This window comes from Euprymna scolopes, chromosome 32 (genome assembly GCF_053919585.1).
Source record: "Euprymna scolopes isolate OS-2025 chromosome 32, ASM5391958v1, whole genome shotgun sequence".
Classification (NCBI taxonomy): Eukaryota; Metazoa; Mollusca; class Cephalopoda; order Sepiida; family Sepiolidae; genus Euprymna; species Euprymna scolopes.
This window is the reverse complement of record NC_136513.1, coordinates 3,393,795-3,418,447: the sequence shown is the minus strand read 5'-3', so window position 1 is coordinate 3,418,447 and position 24,653 is coordinate 3,393,795. Positions and strand designations below refer to the sequence as shown.

At 32.9% G+C, this 24,653-nt stretch overlaps 1 protein-coding gene across 1 annotated transcript in view; it reads right to left on the bottom strand.

Annotated features, from left to right (window-relative positions):
• Positions 1-24,653, bottom strand: part of LOC145256096 (cytochrome P450 2J4-like) — an 82,881-nt gene that overhangs the window by 42,418 nt on the left and 15,810 nt on the right. Inside the window, exon 2 of the mRNA XM_080114682.1 lies at positions 3,734-3,959. Within this exon, the coding sequence (XP_079970808.1) occupies positions 3,734-3,959 (226 nt within the window). The remainder of the gene's footprint in view (positions 1-3,733; positions 3,960-24,653) is intronic.

Sequence of the window (24,653 nt, the reverse complement as noted above, 5' to 3'; positions counted from 1 at the left end):
TTTGTCATTCACAAACCCATTTATCTTGGTGAATTGGCGCGTTTACTAGATAATTGTAATTTTGACTGTAATTCACCAGTTATTTTTTACATGGATCGGGTTTCATTTGTGTTTGTGTTAGAAACTGACCTAGTTTTAATTAGGATGTTTTTATTGATAATTTTTTAGTGTATTTGTTTATGAATGTGTTTCTTTCTTTATTTAGAAATCTAATTACGTTTGCATGATATAGGCGCGCTTATTTGCTACGATAAATAGGTGTGTGAATAACAAAGCATCTGATTGACTGACTAGAAAACCAGTACTAAGGTAAATATATAAAACACATAGTACAATTGACTCCATGCAGCACCCTGTGTAGCTCTTTGCCATATATATTTTCAAAACTTGCTGCTTAGCTCTACTGTGTTATCGGGCACTGTTGAAGTAAATACTAAAATAGATACATGAAATTTATGTATATACATAATATAATATATATACACATATATATGTGTGTGTGGGTATGCATGTGTGTGGTTTTATGGAAATATATGCTTATTCAATTATGTTTTACCTTTAATATATACCAACCCGTTTATTTATGAAGCCTGGTGTATATTAAATATAACTACAGAGCATATACAAATAAAAACAAATAACCTATAATCAAAGCTGTTGTTCATCTAATCATTTATTTCTTTCACCATGATAAACTATTATTTCTTTCAGCATGTTAAAATATTATTTCTTTCAGCATAGTAAAATGACAGCAGCTTTTTTGTGTCGCATAAAAATCACATAATTATTCTGCCACTATTTGAATATTTTCCTCCCGGACTCAGAAAGAACTGATTAACATTAAAAGATAGTACAAATTAAATAATTTTTTAAAAAAAGTTAATGAGTTCTTATTCTTCTGAGTAGTGAGGACTAACAATATTAAAAAAAAATGATATAATAATTATATGATTGTTTCTGCGCTACGAAACGGGTGCTATCAGGAATTGAATATTGTTACATGCTTAAAGCAATATACGATGATATAAGATAAAGATACTAGGCAATGTAAGATAAAGAATAACTTGAAATTTAAAATATAGATTTTATAATTACTCTCTCTCCCTCTCCCTCTCTCTCTATATATATATATAAATATATATATATATATATATATATATATATATATATATATATATATATGAACACCAAAAGATGGAGGAAGTGAGGAGACATGGCTTTGGAAACTTTTTTACCCAAATACGATGTCCAGCATGTTAAAAAATACCCTTTGTTGTAAAAATCTAATGGATAAACATCTGAAGAAGTTGATGGGGGCAGGATATTTTTATGGAAACATAAATCGTAAAATTGCCTACTCATCAATGAAACAGCTGTAATTGGAAAAAATCCAGGAAAGAAACGAAGGTTATAAAAAGAAAACGTGAGTCTTTGAATTTTAAACAAATATATATATATATATATATATATATATATATATATATATATATATATATATGTATATGTGTGTGTATATATATATATATATATATATGTATATATTGTAGGTTTTATATTTTAATTTCCTTTACAACAGGTACTTTTCTAAATGAAATATTATTGTTTGAACAAGAAATACAACATTTAAATTACTTTCAGTTAATCCATGGGTTCTCAATGTAGGCTTATCTCCTCAGAGGAACGTCATGAATACAATATTTATTATGGATTGATATGATTTTTCTATTCAGCACATACATTGAAAATATATTAAATATTAAAATCATTTAAAGAGACATAGAGTACAGCTGGACAGATTTATTGAACAATAAAAATGATATGATGTTCAAGTATCCGTTTAGAGTGATGGTCTTGGAATAGAAAAAAGGTTGTTTTTATGATCAAGACTGGTTGAAGATTGCCAGATTGAAATTAAAATACAATGAAAACAAGTATAAAACAAGTATATAGAGTACAGGCAAGAATGTTTGATATATTTAATAAAAAAATGGGATTTAATCTTACAAGTGCATGGCAGCTGGAGAGGATTACCTCGAAGAAGACTACGGTTTCATGTGTTTATTATAAAAATGTCTAGAAATTTATTGAAGACACTTCGTATATATATATATATATATATATATATATATGTATATATATATATGTGTGTGTGTGTGTGTATGTGTGTGTGTGTGTGTGTGTGTGTGTGTTAATATTTTTCTGTTCCTTAGAAGCGCCGGTTGAGTTTGAATAAAATAAATATGTAGTTAGAAGCCAAAACAACGCAGTATTACAAAATAAACAGACATTTATTTTGTTTGAAAATTATGTTGAAATTTATAAATATATTTCATAAATATATTTCGAGGCAAAGCCTCATATTCAGTATGCCTTTCTTTCTTTTCTTTTTTTTTTGCAATGTAATTGCTTGGCAGAGAATCAGAAAGTAGAAGTCCGTTTGTTGTTTTTACGGTAGTTTTTTAAATCTCGGAACGGTGCGTTAAGTCACGCGGGATTCACGTTAAGATTTTTTTTGTGTTCCTTTGAAATGCCGGTTGAGTTTGAATAAAATAAATACGTATTATATACGTTAGAAGGAAAAACAACGCATTATTACAAAATGAACAGACATTTATTTTGTTTGAAAATTATGTTGAAATTCATAAATATATTTCGAGGCAAAGCCTCATCTTCAGTATGCATTTCTGTCTTTTTTTTTGTCATGTTGTTGTTGGGCAGAGAATCAGAAAGTAGAAATCATTTTGTTGTTTTAACCTCGCAATATATGTATGAATGCCAACATAATTTTCAAACAAAATAAATGTCTGTTTATTTTGTAATAATGCGTTGTTTTTCCTTCTAACGTATATAATACGTATTTATTTTATTCAAACTCAACCGGCGCTTCTAAGGAACACACAAAAAAATCTTAACGTGAATCTCGCGTGACCTAACGCACCGTTCCGAGATTTAAAAAAAACTACCGTAAAAACAACAAGCGGACTTCTACTTTCTGATTCTCTGCCCAACAACAATATGGGGAAAAAAGAAAGAAATGCATACTGAAGATGAGGCTTTGCCTCGAAATATATTTATAAATTTCAACATAATATTCAAACAAAATAAATGTCTGTTTATTTTGTAATAATGCGTTGTTTTGGCTTCTAACGTATATAATACGTATTTATTTTATATATATATATATATGTGGAAATTATGAGATTAATTATGTACAAAATATCTAAAATTATTGTTTGACAAATTAGTACAGATAGTTATTAAATTATCGTTCTGCAAACAATAACTTTTATTTTAATCATACATAATTTATCTCATAATTTCCATTTTATTTTATCTCGTATATTGAGCTTTCCTTAATTTATCTAGGCTCATCTTATAACTGTTGATACTAATATTTATTAGGGATTTATATTTACATTATAATACAACCCGTATTCTTACACACACACACGCACACACACACACACACACACACACATATATATATATATATATAATTGATATTATCATTATACAAGAACACCTTCTAAAACTTGGATCATTTTAATTCATACAGGGTACATAAAACAAAATAAACTCATGTGGAAAACTCGTAGATTAATCTTGGCGATATTTTATGTTTGGATTAATATTCGTTTTCTAATTGACCAATTTTGTTTTCTTCTCTAAAACAAATACTAAACCTTGCCATAAAGCGAGATCAAACCCTGAGTATTAAAAGCAAACAGCTTACCGTTCGCCAAAGACAATGTTGTAAATAATATTCATCGCTGCATTTCCGATCGGTGTGTTCAGTTGAATCGGTTGTCCGCCAGAATTCTCTAAGATTTTTTTTACCTCGAAGACTTCCTCGTGGATTTTTTGCTCTGTGCCCTGTTTGCCCATTCCAAGATCTCGAAGAGAAGCTAACCCGAAACGACGCATATCCTTCCACGTTTGACCCATACTGAATAGCACGCCTGAAAAATCAGCAAAAATAAAACGATTTTTTATTAAAATAAAAGGACAAGCTAAACTAGAATAGTTGTGAAATTTCTGTGGCAAAATTTACGCTAGAAGAGCGAAAATGCGACATTCTGTTTTATCAAACTCGTAATCATCAAATTAGTTTGTTTGAAGTAGCAGAAGTTAATGTTATTCTGAAATATCGTATATTCATTGGACAAAATATTCATCCAACATTTTTAAAAGATCAAAACGCAACAAATATCCACTTCAAATTACATAAAATTAAAACGTATAACGCCAATAAAAGAAAAGAAAAATAAGAGGAAAATCCTTCATTTTTTCCTTTCTATTATTGTGTCAAGTTCAGAATCTATCCATGCACTTATGGAGAAACATATCTGGCCAAAGAATGATTCTTAGGAGAACTTTTAAACATTGCATTGTATCAATTACCCAATAATATGGCATCGAGAACCCACCAGAAGCAACTGCATGGTCTAGAATCCATTCACTAAATAGAAATACAGCAGCCCTAGTATTTGCATCTGCTGGTAAGACAGCCTGCTTAGTAGCTAATCCAAAGTTTGAGTCCTTGACTCTCAGGCGGATAACGCCAGTTTCGTTAAAATGTCTTCCACCAACAGCCTTATCATTTTACTAGCAATACCCGTTAACCGGCGTTGCCCGGTGAAACGTCCCCCTTTTCTAAAAAAATAAATAATGTGCGGTTGTTGTTGTTGTTGTTGTTGTTGTTGTGGTTGCTGTTCCTGCTGCTGCTGCTGCTGCTGCTCCCAGCCTCCTCATGTTACAAGCGGGTTTCGGAACAGACACTTCCAACTCCTCATGGTAAGAACGGCTATCGGAACGCAAAAAAACCCCAAGAAAATCACATTTAGCTGTTAGCTGAGGTAATGTTGACTGGTTACTTACCGGCCTCCGCGACTAAAAAAAATCGTCTCCAAGTTTTATTAAGAAGCAGAAATTTATATAAGAATGAAAACATTCAATATTATCCCAGGGGGACGAAACGAAACTTCTTTCGTGTATTTATCAATTATTTTTTTTTATTACTTACTGCAGTACTTGGCTTCAAAAGTTCACCTGCCACCGTAACAAATAAAAAATTAAAGCAAAATAAAAAATAAAAATGAACACAAAAAGACAACTAAAATTAAACACCCCACAAACAACTGAAGGTTTATCGTTTCATTTCGATACAAAATAAAACACAAATAAAAAGCGGGGGAAAAAAGTAATAAACTTTTGAATTCGAAAAAACAAAAACACGAAATACGTATTAATCCCAGGATGTACCCCGTTTTAAATGTTAAAACTTCGACATATACAAAAATAAAATAATAATTCAACTATATGGGTACGAACGTGCAACCCGTTGTAACAGAGATCCGTTATCGAATGTTTCCGTACGACAACACCAGCACGCTGCCTTGTTTATTTAAACCAAATAACTGGACGCGGTAATGTACTGAGATTAATTCGTAATCTAATGAGGTCAATCCTTGACGTGATAAATTCTCTCTCTCTCCCACTCTCTCGTTCCAGTACAATGGTCGAGTTTAAACAAAACAGATATAACTCTCGCTCTGATCTGCCTCTGTCTGTCTGTCTATCTCTCTGTCTGTGTTACAGGAAAAGGGCTGTCCTATTTCCATGTAAATAAGAAGAACATTAGATAAGTGAAAATAAGATTAGGATACGCCGAGAATCAAACCCCGTAGGCAAAGTTAAGAAATGAAATGTGAGACAGTAAGCCTATTTTTAATTCTGAATATTAAACATGTCAGTATAAGAAAGAACAATGAAAATTAAAAATATATTGTTAAAAAATAAGTTAGTTTAAAAACTAGGTTAGGAGAGGATTCTTTATTTTCAGAAGTGTGTTTGGACAAAACATGCATAGCCACGTGAATTAGTCACGTTTGAAAAACACTTCTCACGTCATAGACAAAGAACATTTCTCCATATTATGGGTTCGAATTTCAGTCAGCTAGTCAGTCAGAAGAGTCGGGAGTAAGTCAGAGAGAGAGAGAGAGAGAGAGAGAGAGAGAGAGAGAGAGAGAGAGAGAGAGAGAGAGAGAGTTGAGAGTCAGTCAGTTGGAAGTCAGTGGTCAGCTGCCTCTTTGGAAGCGAGAGGTAAAACATTAAAGTATGTAGATCCCAAATATGAATTCCTGACGTCCTCAGCATTCGACCGGTCCAATGAATAAAGAATATCATCGATATTTTGTAACTGTTTGTCTTCGTGTCTTCATTCCACAAATTGAAAGGTAAATGTATTTTGTGTATCATCATCCTAAAAGAACTTTTTATAACCCCCTTCCAAGTAATGTGTCCCCTCCGCCATCATCAGTAATGATTCTACCCTCTGATCTGAAAGACAGTATTACACATTCCTTCAATAATTAATTCTCATTTCTCTCAGTCTGTTATAAGTGTCTGCCTCAGTATTGTCGTGATCGTTAAACATGTCAGTAAACATGTCTCCTGATATGAATCCTCGCAACACAACATCTATCTCTCACTTTCTCTCACTCCAAACTTATTTTAAGAGAGAGAAAGAGAGTGGGATATATATATATATATATATATATATATAGAGAGAGAGAGAGAGATAACTTGAGAAGCCAATAACTCTGTGCTGTTCAGTAATCGCTTTATTTAATACAGAACGCCAACCTCCTGTATCAGTAGACGCCATGTTGGATAACGGCTTGCATGTTCGGTTAATTTAACAGAATTGCATTCTGAAATAAGGAAGTCTGATCAAAGCCTATCAGAAAAGCGGGAATAAGATATATATATATAAGAGTGAATTTATTATTTTTCGAATCGACGGACGAGAATGTAACGTTTGGATGTATCAGAAAACTATTTATAAAGTTACATAAGATAGGTACTAATAGGCCACATACAAATAAGAAATTTGTATGTGGCATCTGCTATTGAAACCTACGTTATTTTCGTATATATATATATATATATGATAAGTAAAATATATATATATAGGGATAAGTAATATATATATATATATATATATATATATATATATATATATATATATATATATGTGGGGATAAGTAAAAACAAGAAAATAAAAAGAAAAAAAGCCTTACCTTTTTTCTTTCTTGGCCTTTGCGCCATGATGAACGTGTAGTATCTGGTCTGATGCTACACTACACTTTTTTGGTCTCGGTTTATGGAGGGGAAATCCTTTATGACTGATACATTTTTGTATTTTTTACTAACCAGAGTACCCATTTTTGCGTAGCTGCCCCCCCCCATTAAAAGCCGACCTTGTGTTACATGATAAGGGCTGTCCCCTTTTCATGTAAGTATAAAAAGAGAGAGATTACTTAAAATGAAAATAAAATGAGAGAAAGCAGAAATCGAATATAACACTTGTGTCTAACTCCGCCCTCGTTGGGAGGCAAGTAAACAAAAAAAAAGATAAATAATAGATATCAGAAAAGAGAGGAGAACAAATAAGAGGAAGAAAAATCAGTGTAAAAATAAGGGAAAAATAAATTTAAAATAAGAGAAAATAAATAAAAAGAATTCAGAAAGAAAATGTTTAATACGGAAGGGAAAGGAAAAGACAAATGCGATTAAATACAAGCAGCTAGTAAGATTTAATATCAAGAGTTAATAATGAATGAAAAATACAAACAGGTAATTATGCAGATATAGAGACATAAAGATATATGTAAATATCGAAAACATGAATGCAAACAAAAACGTTGAAAACAAAGAAAAAACAAAGCGGAAAAGAGAAGGAGAAGAGTTGCGAAACTAATTCTAATCTTCCATATATAGTTGAACACGCGTCCACATATATGTACGTGTGTGTGCGTGTGCGTGTGTGTGTGTGTGTGTGTGTGTGTGCGCGCGCGTATGTACTCGTATTATAATTTATAAAAACCTGTCCTATCATAATTCGTTTACATAAAATTACGTAAATTGCAGCCGATACTTTCTTATATTGCCAATTAACAAGCACGTCTAAAACAAATGTGTATTGTCAAGCTAGAGGCAAATTGTGATTGATCAGCTTAGATTTATGGATTTTACTGAAACCTGATTCTCGAAAAACGCTCATTATTCCATTAGGATGTTGACATTTAGCAACGTATTGAAATGTACTGCAATTTATGTAATTTCATTTACACCACTGCATGCCAAACCGATGCAGAGTGAACACTTCGCATAAAATACTGCTTATTATAAAATATTAAAATAAAATATATAAAAACATAAACTTTTAGGTGTAAAATAAGTAGAAATATATAGAGAACTAATCATTTTCAAAAGAGGATGGCCGAAACTCTGCTATCTATCCCTAATTCATAATGAACGTATTAATGTAGACACTATAAAATATAATGTTTTTATTAGAGTTGTACACAAAAAAAAAACAAAAAGCAAAAAGAAAACGTGTTCCTTGTTGATAAAAATCGACTAGGCAGAATACACAATTACTAAGGCAGTATTTTTTACGACAGCATTTTTTTAGTTCTGATCTCACGTAGATCTAAAGGATGTCAGATTGATCGAATGTGAGATGACCTTTTCGATAATTTGCAAAAATGTAGATATACTGTTCTGAAAAGTTAATTGTTTGGAATTAAGAATATAATTTGTAATAGATTTTCAATTAAATCAATACGTTTTATTTGCACAATTTCAATCGGAACAATGATGAAGCTACGACCGGAGAGGAATCATAATTTGAAAAAAATAATATTAAAGATGAGAACGGCAGTCAAAATAATCAATAATAATTATCGAATCTCATCTTAAAAATTTAAAAACATATTCCAATACGTAAAGATATTTATTGTACTTATTCTTTCATGTAAATACTATTTTTCACCAAATTTGACGATTATTTTTCGTAGTAACAATAAAACAACGATTCGTTACCAAAGAAAACGAGAAAACTCAAATACGGTGTGTATGTCGTTTTAGGTATGGGGTAAATTAGCATTTATTAAAATCTTAAAACTATTCATTGTTCCAGAAATATTGTGGACTTTTTTTCGGATATTTTAATAATTTATTTTGGACAGTCCATAATACTCATATAATATTCATTCGGTATTTATTTGAAATCCAAAAACATAAAAATCAGAGAAACCAAATCAGTAGTTGTTTGATTATAATGAAACGTTTCTTTTCATAAACGCATTCGTTTAAATTTCATATTAATAAACACTTTTCTTTCAGTCATTCTTTTCTTAAACGATAATCAACTTGAATTGTTTAATTAATAGAAGAATAGTATATAAACTAATGGAATTAAGGAAATAATTGCAGGAGTATAACGAAACATATTTTAGAATTATAACATTTGAAAACGAAGAAATGAAAATAAGAAAATGCAACGAATAACATAAATAAAATCCAGGGCAAAATGCAAGTATAAATGGTTGCACTTGAGAGTTTACAAAGGCCATGGCCATTTATTAAGGGTGTGTGTGTTGTTTTTGAATGTTATAGGGGTTTATAACATGGAAAATTATTTTTCGAAAACTGTTGTTTAATGGTTCTAGTGAAATGTGTATGTACATTCTTAGGACGTTCATTAAATTATAGACGCTTCTCTGTTCTGCAAGATATAAGATGCATAGACTTGCGTTCCCATCTCTTGAAGTTTGATTTTGGTTTGCTTTTCTTACTAACTAGATCACAACTTATCAGGGACAAAAGCTATTTGATTATAAAGTGGATGAACGCTAACCGAAATATTACTGTAGTGTTAAAATATTAGACAATAGTATACCCCCATTCGTTTATTTGGGCGCGGTCTCTGGCTAAATTTCGTAGATATTCCATTGAAAACTACTATTAGTACGGATGCTATTACGCCTTTAAAAGGGAGGATAGGAAATATATTTGTATCTTTAAATATATTTGTACCCGCCGCGATTACAGACAGCAGCAACACTTTATACGGTTTATTGATTCGAATGTCTAGTTTTTAAGTTTACTGCTGATTTTACCGGGCATTACACTTCCCTTTTGGCTGAGCACATAAACGAGTTAATAAATAGGTTAAACACACTTCAACTTATTTTTTCCTTTCCGTCTTTTAGGACTATCCACATCATGCACGTGGCTTGGATCAATCCGCAACTCTTTTCGAGCATAAACAGAAATCACCTGGGCTTTTGGTGCTGGGTTTGATTTCAACGAGAAGATAAATAATCTAGTATGACTACCGCCGAACCTTGCCTTCACTATGGTACACGTACATGAACTTTTCTGCTCGAGCTAGTCTATCTGACCTTTTGTCTCAGCACATGGACTCATTCTATAGCTTAGTCTCTTCTTTCTACTTCACTCTTACCAACGAAACTAATCATTAAAGTATGTTAGAATGAGACGTTGTTATCCTATTCTATAGTTTTGGTGACGCCGACGTGATAAGAACATATAAACTTAAACGCCAGTTCGTCGCCTCTTACTTATATTTTAGAAAACAACCCACATTTGTGAACCAGACACGTATTCGTAAACGTTCGTGCCAATAACCCCCCCCCCCGGAAATATACGATAAAACTGGTTTATATTTTAATTAAATTTCTATTCGATATTTTCGTGTGTGTGTGTGTGTGTGTGTGTGTGTGTGTGTGTATGTGTGTGTGTACCGGCGTCTGTCTGATATGTACATACATATAAATAGCTTTCCTGTTATTTCATTTGAACTGTCATATGTTCCTGCGTACGTCTTCCTACAAACATCTCACCAACCACATTAAGTTTTCTAGATAACTGAAGGGAATATGAAAAGACCTACTGTAAAACAAATAATAGTAAAAAAATAAACGAAAAAGAGTTTCAAAAATAAAATGGAAATAAACTTAACGAGATATGAATATAAAGAATGCTTAACATTGTACAGAACATAACACTATACAAAAACGGTTAATATACACAGAAAAAAATACTCGCGTACGAAACCTATACACATGACCAGAAATAGAATAAACTTTTGTAAATACAAACATAAACATAGAAAAAATATTATATTGAAACAATGAAAATAAACAGCGGAAAGATATTCGATGCAAAATGAATGTCAATGAGTACTAGCTTGTTTTATCTATGTCCGATTGAGGGAGAAGATAAAGACCTCTCTCTCTCTCTCTCTCTCTCTCTCTCTCTTTCTCTGTGTGTGTGTGTGTGTGTGTGTGAGCGTATGCGTGTTTGTGTACTGTAAGAGAGAAAGAGAGAGAAAGAAAGATAAGCCAAAGAGAGAGAGAGAGAGAGAGAGAGAGAGAGGGGGGGAGACAGAGAGAGAGAGACAGAGTAAGATGTAAGTCGCGATGTATGAAAATGAAATCCTGAAGATGGTTGTTGCTAAAGTTCAAAAGAAAAGCGTCCGCTTTCAGCAAAAATGAAAGGATAAACAACTGTTGCTTGAACTGAAAATGATTCAAAGAAATAATAAAGACGAAACTGACTCCACTAGACCTCGTTTATGTTTCTTCTTAATATTATTTATTAAAATAGAAGTTCAAATGAACAATTAAATTGTTATTGCAATATAATTTTGTCAGTAAAAAAATAAATTAAAGCAACTTGTAAAATTATAAGTAATGGAATTAACTAGTGTCGTTATAATCACTACTTCTGAAATTATTCTCTCTAAAAAACAAAAAAAAAAAAACACGCATAAAACATTCAATTACACAAGGATTTGCCAAGAGATGTCAAGCAACTTAAAAAAAATTTCTATTCAACACTTTAAATGCTTACAAATTCATTTCAATTTTTAAAAGTACCCCCCAAAAAAGTATTTTTTTAAAAAAAAGTATTTACTAAATTTTACAAATGTGAAACCAAATAATGAATTGTGAATTTATATTTTATTTCAAACATTACAAAACATCCTTTCAGTTTATGATTTTATATTCCAAAATTGAATAAAATAGTTAAAATAATTATCAAAGTGACATTTCGAGAACAATAGAAAACACATAGAGAGACACGCAGAACTGTTCATGGGTATTACTATAGAGTAATACTATAATTATTCGGAAAAAAATCATACATACTGCTTTCACAAGAGAAATAACTATGCAAGGGAACTAACTCTATAAAATAGAGATAAGTTAATTCCCTTTCAAAGCTGTTGAAATAGATTCTCTAATTTTTACAACTCGTTACTTTTAACGTGTATAATGTTAATATATACAAAATACATATGTTATCTTCTTCAACATAATGGGTAAATTCGCCGGTAGAAAAATATACAAACGCAATAAAACATTCACTTATACAGATATAATAAACATTCCTTAAATCCGCATGATACAACCTTTTTGATAGGATCGATTTTGTTTTACCGTTGTTTTTAAATGCTGTCGATGATGATGCTGTTGACGACGACGATGATGATTTTGTTTGTTTTCAATTATGTCAATAATAATAATAATAATAATAATAATAATAATAATAATAATAATAATAATAATAATAACATATATATATATTTTATTATATATATATAATAAAATATATATATGTTATTATATATATATATATATATATATATATATATATATATATATATATATATATATATATATATATACGTACAAAATGAATGCCGATGCTCAAAATGTATAAATATTTCGACTCCTATCTTTACTTAAAAATTCACCAAAAATCAGGAAATTAACCAATTTTAATGAAATGTTCAGTATTTATAAAATGATGATCACGGAATATAAAGAACCCATTATTTTTTTTTATTTAAATCTTAGTAGAAATGTATTATTTTGTGTAAACAAAATATGCCTTTACTAAAGTTATAGTTTTCTGTAGTAAAAAAAAAACATGAATGATCCTAATTTGCACCACCTCAACAAGTCCGTATTGATGAATTTGATATAACTCGATACAAATTAATTTCTCGAACTGCCGATATTACCATTGAATTAAGCATTTTTTTAATTTTATATTTACACAAAAAAAAATATAATAGCAAAAAATATTTCTACTTTTTTTAAATTACTGATTTCGCATGATTTTTATACGCAAGGTTTCAATATTTCCTCGCATAAATATGAAACTTCTGGCGTAACATATTTTTTAATAATCTTAAACAATCATTAAAAAAAAATTAAAAACAAGAACATAAAAAATAATTAAATTAAGAAATGATAAAAATGATTAAAATGGTACAAACGTTCAGGACAGGGATGTATGGATGCACGTCTGGGGGAAAAAGAAGAAAACTGGAACCACTTCCCCTTTTTAATATCATGACTTCATTTTGAAACATCATTTCGATAGGTGTATCAGGTGTATTAGGTGTATCAGAATTTTTGTAGGAATTTTTGACACCCCTAACACGAAACTGCGAAAAAAATATAAAAAACTCGTAATTTCTCTTTTAAAAGTGGGTTGTTTATTTTCTTTATGGATTATACATCCAAAATAAACTATTAAAGTCGTATAAAAAGTAATATAAATATTATTTCTTTTATTTAAAAAAAAAACAGTAATGAAATTAATTGAATTTTACGAGTTCAGTATTTTTCAATTTTATAATTTAAAAATCTATCAACATTTTTGTATTGATTCTATTTTTACGATATTTTCAGGGTCAATGTAACATTTTATGCTCTATTTCCAATAAACCGAATATAATATTTTAGACAAACGTTTTCTTTTTAATTCACGCCCCCCCCATTTTGAAATGTCTATTAAAAAGTAAATAAGTAATTTACTCACCCAAGTTTTATATATCACAAATTGAAGATAAAAGATCAATTAAAAATATATTCAAATTTAAAACAAAAAAGAAGTGTTTTTTTTAGAAATGTACCTATAAAGTACGAAGTTTAAAACCTTTTTTAAACACGTTGTTTTTTTTTTTTTTTTAATGAAACCTTAGTCCTTGCTCCTTTAATTGAAAAAAAAATAGGGTTTGAATTACATTTTTCGAGTAGTTATAAGCTTGGAAAGAGAGGGGGTCGAATTAATTCATGCCTCCCCATGTTACAATGTCCCCCCCTATTTTGAAATTTACCTGTAAAGTCCGAAGCTTTTTTTTAATCACGTTGTTTTTGTTTTTTGTTTTTTTAATGACACATTGGTCCTTGCTCCTTTAATTGAAAAAAAAAAGTATTTGAATTACAATTTTCGAGTAGTTATCAGCTTGGAAAGACAAGGAGTCGAATTATTCAATATTTTCCACGAAGATTGGCTGTAATTTTGGGCTCCCATATAATCGTGTTTACAAAACTTCATTTCTTACGTTTTGGCGAACAGCAGAATTACTTGCTTTTTAGGGTATAATTAAGCTATTTTTTGTTTACAAAGAAGGTGTTTTTTAATTTAATTCAATAATCTTAGGACTTTACGAATTATCTTTGAAATACACCCAGAAAACTAATATTTATCTTTTAAAGGATTTTTACAATGAATTTATTTAACTTCAAAATTTTGCTGAATTGGTTAGCTCGCCGTGAAAACATTTTTTCTTTTTCATGTGTACAAATATTTTTTTTGTTTAAAACTATCGTGCTAAAAGCTGGGAAATATTATGTGTATCTGCCCTGCGAATGTGAAAAGTTCTCTCGGGTAGATTGTAATTATGCAAAGTTTTGCACATTATTTATGGAAACAAGGTTTATATAACGAATATTTACGAATGTTCGAAGCATATGAAAAAATTGGTATCGTAAAACCCTCTCTGTTACTCCTGGAGAGTATGAGAATATTGTTGGATCCCTCATAGGCCTGTTATTAAAGAAAGGCGTTTGGGTCACCACAAAAATATGTCCCGTTTTTAATTGTTCCTTAAAAAAGTGGGGGTGTTTCTCTTAATGATGCAGCTTATGCTGAAGTAAACTTGACAGCACAATTGCTTGACCTCCTACTGGCTTTTAGGAAAAATAACAATGGTATTTTAGGAGATCTTCGTAAAGTTTTCCTGCAAATCCGCCTGCGAACTGAGCAGGACAAAAACAGATTCTGGTTTGTCTCAAAGTGCATGAGAAAATGTGTACCTATAGGTATAACTCAATAATCATTTTTGGCTTTACTACCAGTCCCTTCATCTTAAGTTACATACTCAAGTTTCGTGCAGAGAGATATAATTCCGATGTGTCTTCCTCAGTAATGATTAACAATTTTTATGTTGACAACTTAGTCACTACTGGTTGCGATTACGACTCCCACCTTTCTGTTTAAAAACTCTCCGGTGCCGGATTGGAGCTTCAGTCCTGTAACTTATACTGTACAGACTTGAAAAACAGGATAATCGAAAATAGCTCTATTACCTCACCTCTTCCCACCTTTGAAAAGTTCCTGGGGTACCGTTATTTCTCGCGTCTAGATTAGGTTTTGACTGGTCCCTAACGTGATAAATACTTAAATAAAACTAAGCGTCGACTTCTTTCTTAAATTTCAGTATATATGATCCTTTATCTATACTGCTTCCAGTTACCACTCAAAGCAGGATCCTTGTTAGTTAACGTTGGAAACGCAAACTGTTTTAGGATCAGTATATTGCTGAAAATTTTATAACCTCTTGGCAAACCCTAGCTAAGGAGTTAGTTAAATGTGATTTTGGAGTTCCCTAGACTTATTGTGATGGGGGAGTCCCCAGAGAAGTTTATATGCTTATGTGATGCATCTAAACTTGCATACGGTGTTTCTATTTATGTAAAACAAGGAATACAATGGTCTTTCTTATTTGCTAAGGCGAAGGCGCCTCTTAATTAAGCGGAAGACCCTTCCTACCTTAGAACATGTGGCTACTATTTCGCTCTTAAAGTTGTTCCTAATGTGCTGAAGGTTTTGAAGTCTGCCAATATTCTTTTCATTTTCTCTGTATTCGATGCTCAGTGGCCTATCCTGTATTTTTAACGGAAACATGTTTGTGGAGAATCGTGTATAGGGCATGAAAAAGAAATGCTGGATGATATTGACCTAGAAATCAAAATTCTCGCTGCTGATTTGTTGACTAGAGGCCTTTTCGTTTCTAAGTTTTTTGGTACCCCCCCCCCGATTGGTTAAATCAACTTACCATTGACAGGATCATGTCCCCCCTTGCTTTGTCTAAATAAGATCAACAAAAAACTATATCCTATATGTTCTCTAATGATTCCTGTACTAACGAGAACGGTTTACCAATAAATATTTCTGATTCTCATCATTGATTTGAAAAAGTTTTGCAGTTCTGTGATGAGTTGAGATACCGACACACAGATAAATTAAACCATAGAGCTAAATTGTTGCTCTTTTCTTGTATGATGAGGGAAGAATTTTCCTGTGAGTTGGAATATTTAAACCAACCTTCAAATAACGCTGAGCTTTCAAGGGTATCAGCTCTTGGTTTTTTCGTTGATAAGGATGGTCTGTTGCGTACTAAAGGACATAATTCCAGCATCCACCTTTTTAAATTAAATTTCCTATACTTTTGAAGAACACCATCATTTAACTGTATTGTTGTTAAAGATACAGATTTAAATGGGTTACATCTGGGTACGAATGAATCTCTTTCTAAGTTGAGGTAATCTGGGTTCTAAATTCCCCAAAGGAAGCAATCGGTAAAGAAAATTCTCTAGTTCTCAACTGACCACTCACCAGGCAATGTTTTTTTCAACCATTTCGACAAGTGTGTAAAGACTTTACCGGTGATTTGTTAGTAAATACAACGATGAAGACGTGAAAATGTGCGTCTTGTTGTTCACCTGCATAAATTTACGTGTCGTACACCTGGAGCTATTACTGGATACGAGCACTAGACTATTTATATTAGTGTTTATTAATTTTACACATCTGTTTGGTGTTCCTACACATGTTTATTCGGACAATACAAAGACCTTCTTAGCGTCCAGCATCATGTTATCAGGGGTCTTCGTGCGGACGAATTCAAAGTAAAAATTAAGGTCAACTTCCATTAGTCACCTAATCATTCCTCCTTATTCGGCTTGGGAAACAGATGCATGGAAGAAGATAATAAACACAATCTAGAAAGAAAGACAACTATTTTGTTTTCTTAACTATCATTTCCGATGTGGAGAAAGCGATTAATGACCGACTGCTTACATATATTACTACTTCTTAATGGGGTCTCGAAATTTAACCGCTAATCATTTTTACAAACTGGTTATAATTCACGTTTTTTTATCAATAATTATGAATCGGACGATTTGTGTCCTGATCTTCCCAGTAGAGCAAAACTTTTGCAATCCCTTGACATGGATATATTGAACAATTCATAAAGTTATATCACAACGAATAATTGCTGTCCTTGAGAGAAGTTGATGCTAATATATCAGGCGATCGTCCGCAGAAGGTGGGGAAATAAAACCACCAAATAAAACGCGATCCTTTGGGAGTCTTGGCGAGGTATTTAGGCTCATCAATAGGAACGATGGCAAAGATTGCTCGGTTTGTTTATCAAGAGACGGTGGCGAACATGTTTATTTATTAAAACATTTATTCCTCCTGTATTTAAAGGTTGTTTCTGCGTCGTCTTCAGCGGAAGGTTCCTACTTCTGTCCAAATTGTTCTGTCGCAAATAACGGATCATCTCTTATGCTGTCGTTTGACGCTGTGATCGTTTGTAACATTTTTACTGTGTTAGGGTGAAACAACACGATATTCTTGGAGGTGGACTTGTACAAAGAAGTATCACACTAAGCTTTTTATTCCAGAATCTATTTAGTTGTCATTTGACTTATGTTCTAGTTATCGTTATTGTTATTATTAATATATTGGTAATCTAAACAAAACTAGATTAATTCTCTATGAATTCATTTCTCATAGCAGGCAGAAACACGTATAGTTTCTCTCTCTTTAAAAGAAAGTACAATAGTTAGCTAAGTCATTGTGACCACCAGAAATATTTACTTGTCGCTTAATTGACAGTCTAATACATATTTACCTTGTATTCAATAACTGGGGAAAAATATTGGATATCCATTACTTTTTCTCTGCTCCTTTAGCAATGTGTGAGAAATTACATGACTTGGATCGTATCACTTCATTGGTTGATTGGTTTAACACAATGTTTTAATTATAGCCTTTCTCATTGGTTAATTTGAAGTTTAACCCTACAAAGACTTAACTACCAGGCTCGGCTAAGCAGCAAAATGAGGCAATAAAATTTTGCAATCTAGAAAAGGAGACAATCTGCCTGAATCAACCTGGTAAGTGCGCTTTTCGCTGTCGTGTCTATTTTTCGCTCTACTAAAGGTCTAAGCTATGTGAGAATAAAATTCTCACAAAACCACACTGAAAAAGTTTTCAAATTAAGACGTAGCCATTGACAAATACATGAATAAGTTCGATTTTCTAAGCTGAAAATCGCATGGTATAGTTTAAATTTAACAATGATTTTTCCGAATGAAGTGATATTTTTTCTTAGACATTGAAACAAAAAGCAACCAGTAAAAAATTAAAACAGCCACTTGGAAAGAAATAACTTAAAATGTAACAAGCATTAATACTGTAGCCCTGTTCCCTCTTACATTGCAAAACTCATTCATGTCTCTGCAGCGTAGGAAACAAAAACGATAAAATCCACTATAAAATTACCAAGTCAAACGTTACAAACTAGCGATTGAAGATACAAAATCTTGAAGAATAAAACTTTCTCCAAAATAACGGGATGCAACATGAATACTACTTCCAAAATAACTGGATTCAGCAATAAATAACCTGCAAAAGATTGATATGCTGTAAAACAACAAAACCAAATTTACAAAGAAATATTTTAATATAATAAGATCTTGAAGCACAAAAAACTGTTTCCGAAATAACTGGATTCGGCAACTCGAAAAGGGTTGATATGCCATAAAAACAACTAAACAAAATCAAATAATTATTATTCACATCCACAAATCCATTACTTAATCAACTTAAACGGGCTGTACCCCAGTGTTGCGTCTCTGGCTGAAAATGCAGAAACGACAACCCTTAGTTTCAATCAGTTCGTTGTTCGACACAATGCGCCCTCAACATACTTCTCAGTTCCACGTAGACTCTCTCCAGAGTGTCCTGCAATTGAGGGCGATAGGAAGTTGATGTGGCATGTCGATTACCCCTGGTTTATTTGAATGTTTATGGGGGGTATTTCTACTTTCGAGAAGAAGTTGATTATAAAGTCGGCCATTTTCTTTGCCGATATCCTTAGTTCGATGCCTCAAGGACCTAGTACTCGCGCACATCATCGTGAGTAGGTATTAGTTTCTTGGTAAAGATTCTACACAGATTATTCGTTCGAACGATACCTCAACCATGCTGTAAAGCTCCTTCAGGCGACTATCGTCTCTCTTGGCTTGTGCCAACTCTCTCCTCATCTTTCTAAGGAATGGGATCCCCTTTTCTCTCTATGCTCCTTAGCCTGACTTCGCAGCTGAAAACCTTGCTCCGCGGCTAAGTTAGCTTTTGGTTTAGACTCTTTTTCGACCACTGCCGCACCTTCACTTAGAGATATCTCTTCCACTCCGGCAGAGTTTCCCAACTTTAATTGGCAGCTGTTTCACTACCCAAACTTGGATATTCTTAGTCATGCTGATCTATATCAGCATACTCCATCGAAGTGGTGCTCTCATCGCCTTCTCACGGACTTCCTTTGCTGTCATATATTCATGTGACCCTATCGCTTCGCCTTGTAGCAATTTTTTCTTTAACAATAGAGACTGCGACGATCCCGTATCCTTTAGCACTGTCACCTGTATTCCCTCCGGTCTTATATTCCTGATAACTCCACTCCGAATAAACGTTTGCCACGCTTCTATTTTTGAGATTGTCCTTACCGCTCCTTGTGGCTTATCTCTGGTCCCTGGCTTATCAGCGGTCCTTGCCCTGTTCGACATTTGGATGCTATGTGATCCAATTTTCCGCATCCATTACATGTAATCCGCCTACCCATTTCTAGTATAGCCCGGCTCTAGCTACTTGACCATGCGCCATTTTTCCTTCTGCTTTCCTGGTAGTTTTTTTTTTGGGGGGGAGGGGTAATTTCCTCGCCCTGCGCAGTTGAAACCCGTCTTCTCGCGCTTATGTGTGATCAGGTAAACGTCATCTAACGCTGCTAGCTCATAACCTGTGTCCACTTTTTTCCGCTCAGATACACTTGTTAATCCTCTGGTATCCCATTCAGAATTTCTTCGATTAAGATCAGTTGCTTGATCTTCTTTGCATTGTTTTCTACTTCTTTCGCGGTGCACCATTTTTTAAGCAGTCGTTCTTTATCTTTTGTGAATTGAGTTGTAAGCCATGTTTAGTTTCAGAACAGTTTCCGATGGTTACTTGTTTATATAAATACTGGAGGTGACTGCTTCTCAGTATACAGTTGTTTAGTTGGAAGCCACATTGCAAAAGATTATTCTCGTGTTGACACGAAGAAAACACATGCGAGGTTGCTACAGAAAAATGTTTTATTTTTCGGGAGCAACATTGGTCTCTGATTGGTTGGTAGTAGAACGGGAGTTAATTTTATTCATCAGATCCTAGCAGCATTGTTTGTAAATAGAATCTCCCGACTGTCAGGACCCTACCCTTCATTAGCTCAAAATATTTCAACACATCCCCCTATTTTTTATCATAAGAAAGTCCTTTTGATTCATTTTTTCATTCTATTAAAAATAAATATATATTTTTATCTTCAATTATACATAATAAAAATAGAAATCAGTTGAATCTTAAAATTTGATCATGTAAAAAGAAGTGGTTTTTCATTTTGTTCAAATGTCATATATATATATATATATATATATATATATATATATATATATATATATAGTGGAGATGGTAATTAATAAAAACTGAAAAAAGTGCTCAATACTGTTGTAGAGCAAATATGCGTTTTATTTTTTATTACCGTATCTTTCTGTTAAGTTACATTATTGTTTCGGCTACACGGCCGTTTTTTTGGCCGTATAGCCGAAACAATAATGTAACTTAACAGAAAGATACGGTAATAAAAAATAAAACGTATATATATATATATATATATATATATATATATATATATATATATATATATATGCGTGTGTGTGTGTGCATGTGTGTGTGTGCGTGTGTAGAAAAGAGACAAAAGAAATATATTTTTATTTTTACCTTAGCAACGGGTGGGCATGTGAAGAAGGAAGCCATGTCTTAAATTTGACATTTGCCCCTATTGCTGAAGTCCAGTTACTGATGCCCATGAACACTGCAGGGATTTATACACATGGTATGAAAATTATGGTTATACCCTTCGTAACTGATTCGTAAACTAATAGCCCAAACGTTAAATTGCCGCCCGCCGATTCGAAATATAATAAATTCTCTCTTATAACATTTATGTTATTATGATTGGCTTAGACCATACGGGTTCCTTATTCCAGATTACAATTCTGTTAACTTAACCGAACATGCAAGCCGTTATCCAACATGGCGTATACTGATTCAGGAGGCCGGCGTTTTAAATTAAATTAAAATTAAATAAAGCGATTACTGAACAGCAAGGAGGTATTTGGTCCTCACTTTCTCTCTATCTATCCTCTCTCCTTCCCTCTTTAAATATGTTGAGATGGAGAGAGAAAGAGACATAGACAGAGACAGATCAAAGCGATCTGTTTTGTTTACATTCGACCACTGCACCGGACGAGAAAGAGAGAGAAAGTGAGAGAGAGAAAGAGACATAGGCAGAGAGGGAGAGAGAGATAAAACTATCGTAACGGCAGATAGAGAGAGAGACAGACAGACAGACAGAGAGGGGGAATCATTGTCACGGATTGACTTCATTACATTGTCGCTTCCAGTTATTTTGTTTAATTTGGAAAAAAAAAACGACGCTATTTCGATGCGGTCGTGGTGGGGCAGTCGATATCGCATCTGAAGGGTTGCACGTTCGCACCTATGTAATGGATTTATTTTTGTTTGAAGTTTAAACATTTCAACAGGGTTACGCCTTGTGATAAATACGTAAAAGTTTGTGTGTTTTTTATCCATTTTTCTTAGTTATCTATTTATTAAACAGTTTTATTACTTTTTCCGCGTTTTATTTGATTATTTTTGTTTTTGCTTTTTTTTTTTGGAATTGAAATGAAACGATAAACCTTTATTTGTTTTTGGGGTGTTTTCCTTAATTGTTTTTTTTAGGTTTATTTTTTATTTTGGTTTATTTGTTATTTGTTACGGTTAATTTTTTTTTCGAGAGGGGCATGCTTCCACCGGGCAACGCCGGTTAGCGGGTACAGCTAATTTTTAATAAAAACAATCAACACTCGAACGCCGTTGAAATAAAATCATATAATTAACAGACAGAATATGGATAAAATAAAATGCCACAGGTATCAATCTTGAAGAGTTTTTCAGTTTTTTAGAAAGTTCGTTTGGGTTTAAGCATAGAGACGTTTACTCGACTGAATATTCAATAGGATGACTCGATGGGTCCTTGGAAATGTAGGAAAGATGAGGGATTAAGCACAGAGACGTTTTCTCAATATTCAGTGGATGACTCAACAAGCCTAGGCCGTATCCACGCCTACTTAAAGCATACCGCAAAATTTTCTTTTTCTTTTCACAAGAGATGGGAAGGAGGTGTAAGAATTTGTCACGAATCTGCGAACCAAGACTAGCAAAGAACATATCATCGACCGGTTTCTTTATGGCATCATTCGTAATCGCTTAACTACTTCGGGACGATGTATCAGATTCGTGGTATAAAAGTTTCAATTTACAGAGATCGTCACGCATGTCTGATCACATCCTCTGTAATTTATCCTTATGAACCTTGGGACAGGAAATTATTCCCATCATTGCTTCATATGTGATCACCGGGATTAATCCATTTTTATCTAATACAAAGAAAACGTGTCGTTTCACGTCGACGTCAACTGAGCTAAAAAGCCAAAATCTTTCTTTCATTTTTCCCTTTTTTGTTTTTTATCGCTAAAGATAGGTACGTTTATGGTGTCACTCACTCTTGTCTTCAAGCGTGAATCATATCTAAAAATTGAATGTTTGGCTGTCTGATAGATAGTCGGTCACCAACATGATCCTTCACTCTGATTTAATGGCGATGTATACAGCTGCCCCACTGCGCCAGTGTAGCACTTTCTCGCTTCTTCCTTTATTCTTCGGTATATATATATATATATATATATATATATATATATATATATATATATATATATATATATATATATAAGGCAATCATGAAGGGAAGACGTATTCCTTCGGAATTCATTTTATATTAAAAAAAAAGACCGAGAAGAAAAGGAAAATGGATAGCGACTAAAAAATAAAAGTAGGGAAATAGAAAAAAAAAGTCAAAACGAGTCAATTGACATGTTTCGCCCTCACTCATCAAAATTGGGATCGAGGGATTTATTTTTTAGTAATTTGTTTTCCTTAATGATAAAATCTAAAAAAGAGACGGGAGCAAGAGCAATCGTAGGGGGATGAATTTTAGAGGCTGATCACGTTCAAACCCAACAAGCAGTCTTTTTGCTTACAAACGGAAGGCTTTCCTAAGGCGAACATGAACAGTCTCCAAGACTTTTAGATGATATACGGAGTGAGCTCGACTCAATACGTAGAAAGAGTCCATACTGAAGTTCGTTGCACAATCCCGGTATATAATAAAGTGTTCCGTCATAGTGGATCCATATGTGTTGTTTACAGCGTCGGTAGGTAGGAATGTTCCATTCTGATTTTGCTCGGTACATGTTGTTGAATGCGATTTACCAATTTTAAAGACGTTCGACCTACGTAGTCAGCACCGCAACCACATTTAAATGAATAAATGACATTACTAATATAATAGGGGGGTAGAACATCTTTTTTATTGGAAGCCATTAGTGGTTTTGTATTATACACAACACAAACATCTGAAGCAATCGAATATAAATCGGACATTTATACACCATATTGGGTTTTGTTCGTAAAAAATCTGCTCTTTTCCATTCTTATGGTGGTTTCAATTACATCTAAAGGATACCCATTATTGGACAAAGTATCTGTATTTGTATTTAATTCCTAATCCAATTTTTCCGGCGTACAGATCATTAGGACACGCTGTGTTAATGCCCAAATTAAATTATATTTACGCTTGTTATGGCAGAATGAATCCAAGCGTGTATACAGTCCAGTGAATGTTGGTTTGCGATACATCGATGTAAGGTAACTAGATGGAGTTTTCGTTACCAAAACATCGATGCATACTGTTTAGTAACGATAAAAATTCGTCTGCCTCCGAATTACTATCAAATAAGCAAAACGTGTCGTCTACATATCTAAAGTAGACCAATGGTTTTATGGGTCCGGACATTTTTCCTCATGGAATCCTACAAAAATGTTGGCCAATGTGGATCCCAACACGGAGCCCATCGACACGCCTTCAATTTGCCTGTACATTACATCATTAAAACTAAATTCAACTGATTTAGCTGCAAATTTTATTAGTTCAACAAATACGTGTTCAGGAACGGAACGTGTTGGACTTTGGCTGCGATATAAAAAGTCAGCACAAATATCTATCGTTTCTAAAACTGGGACGCAAGTAAATAAATTGCTGATATCATACGAACACATACATTTATTTCTACTCGTTGATTTTTGCATGTAGTCAGCGAAATGAAATGAATCTTTCAGACAGTATTTACTATAATAATTTGATACTGGCTGAAGAATACTGAAGATCAATTTTGCAACCGTCTGTTGTG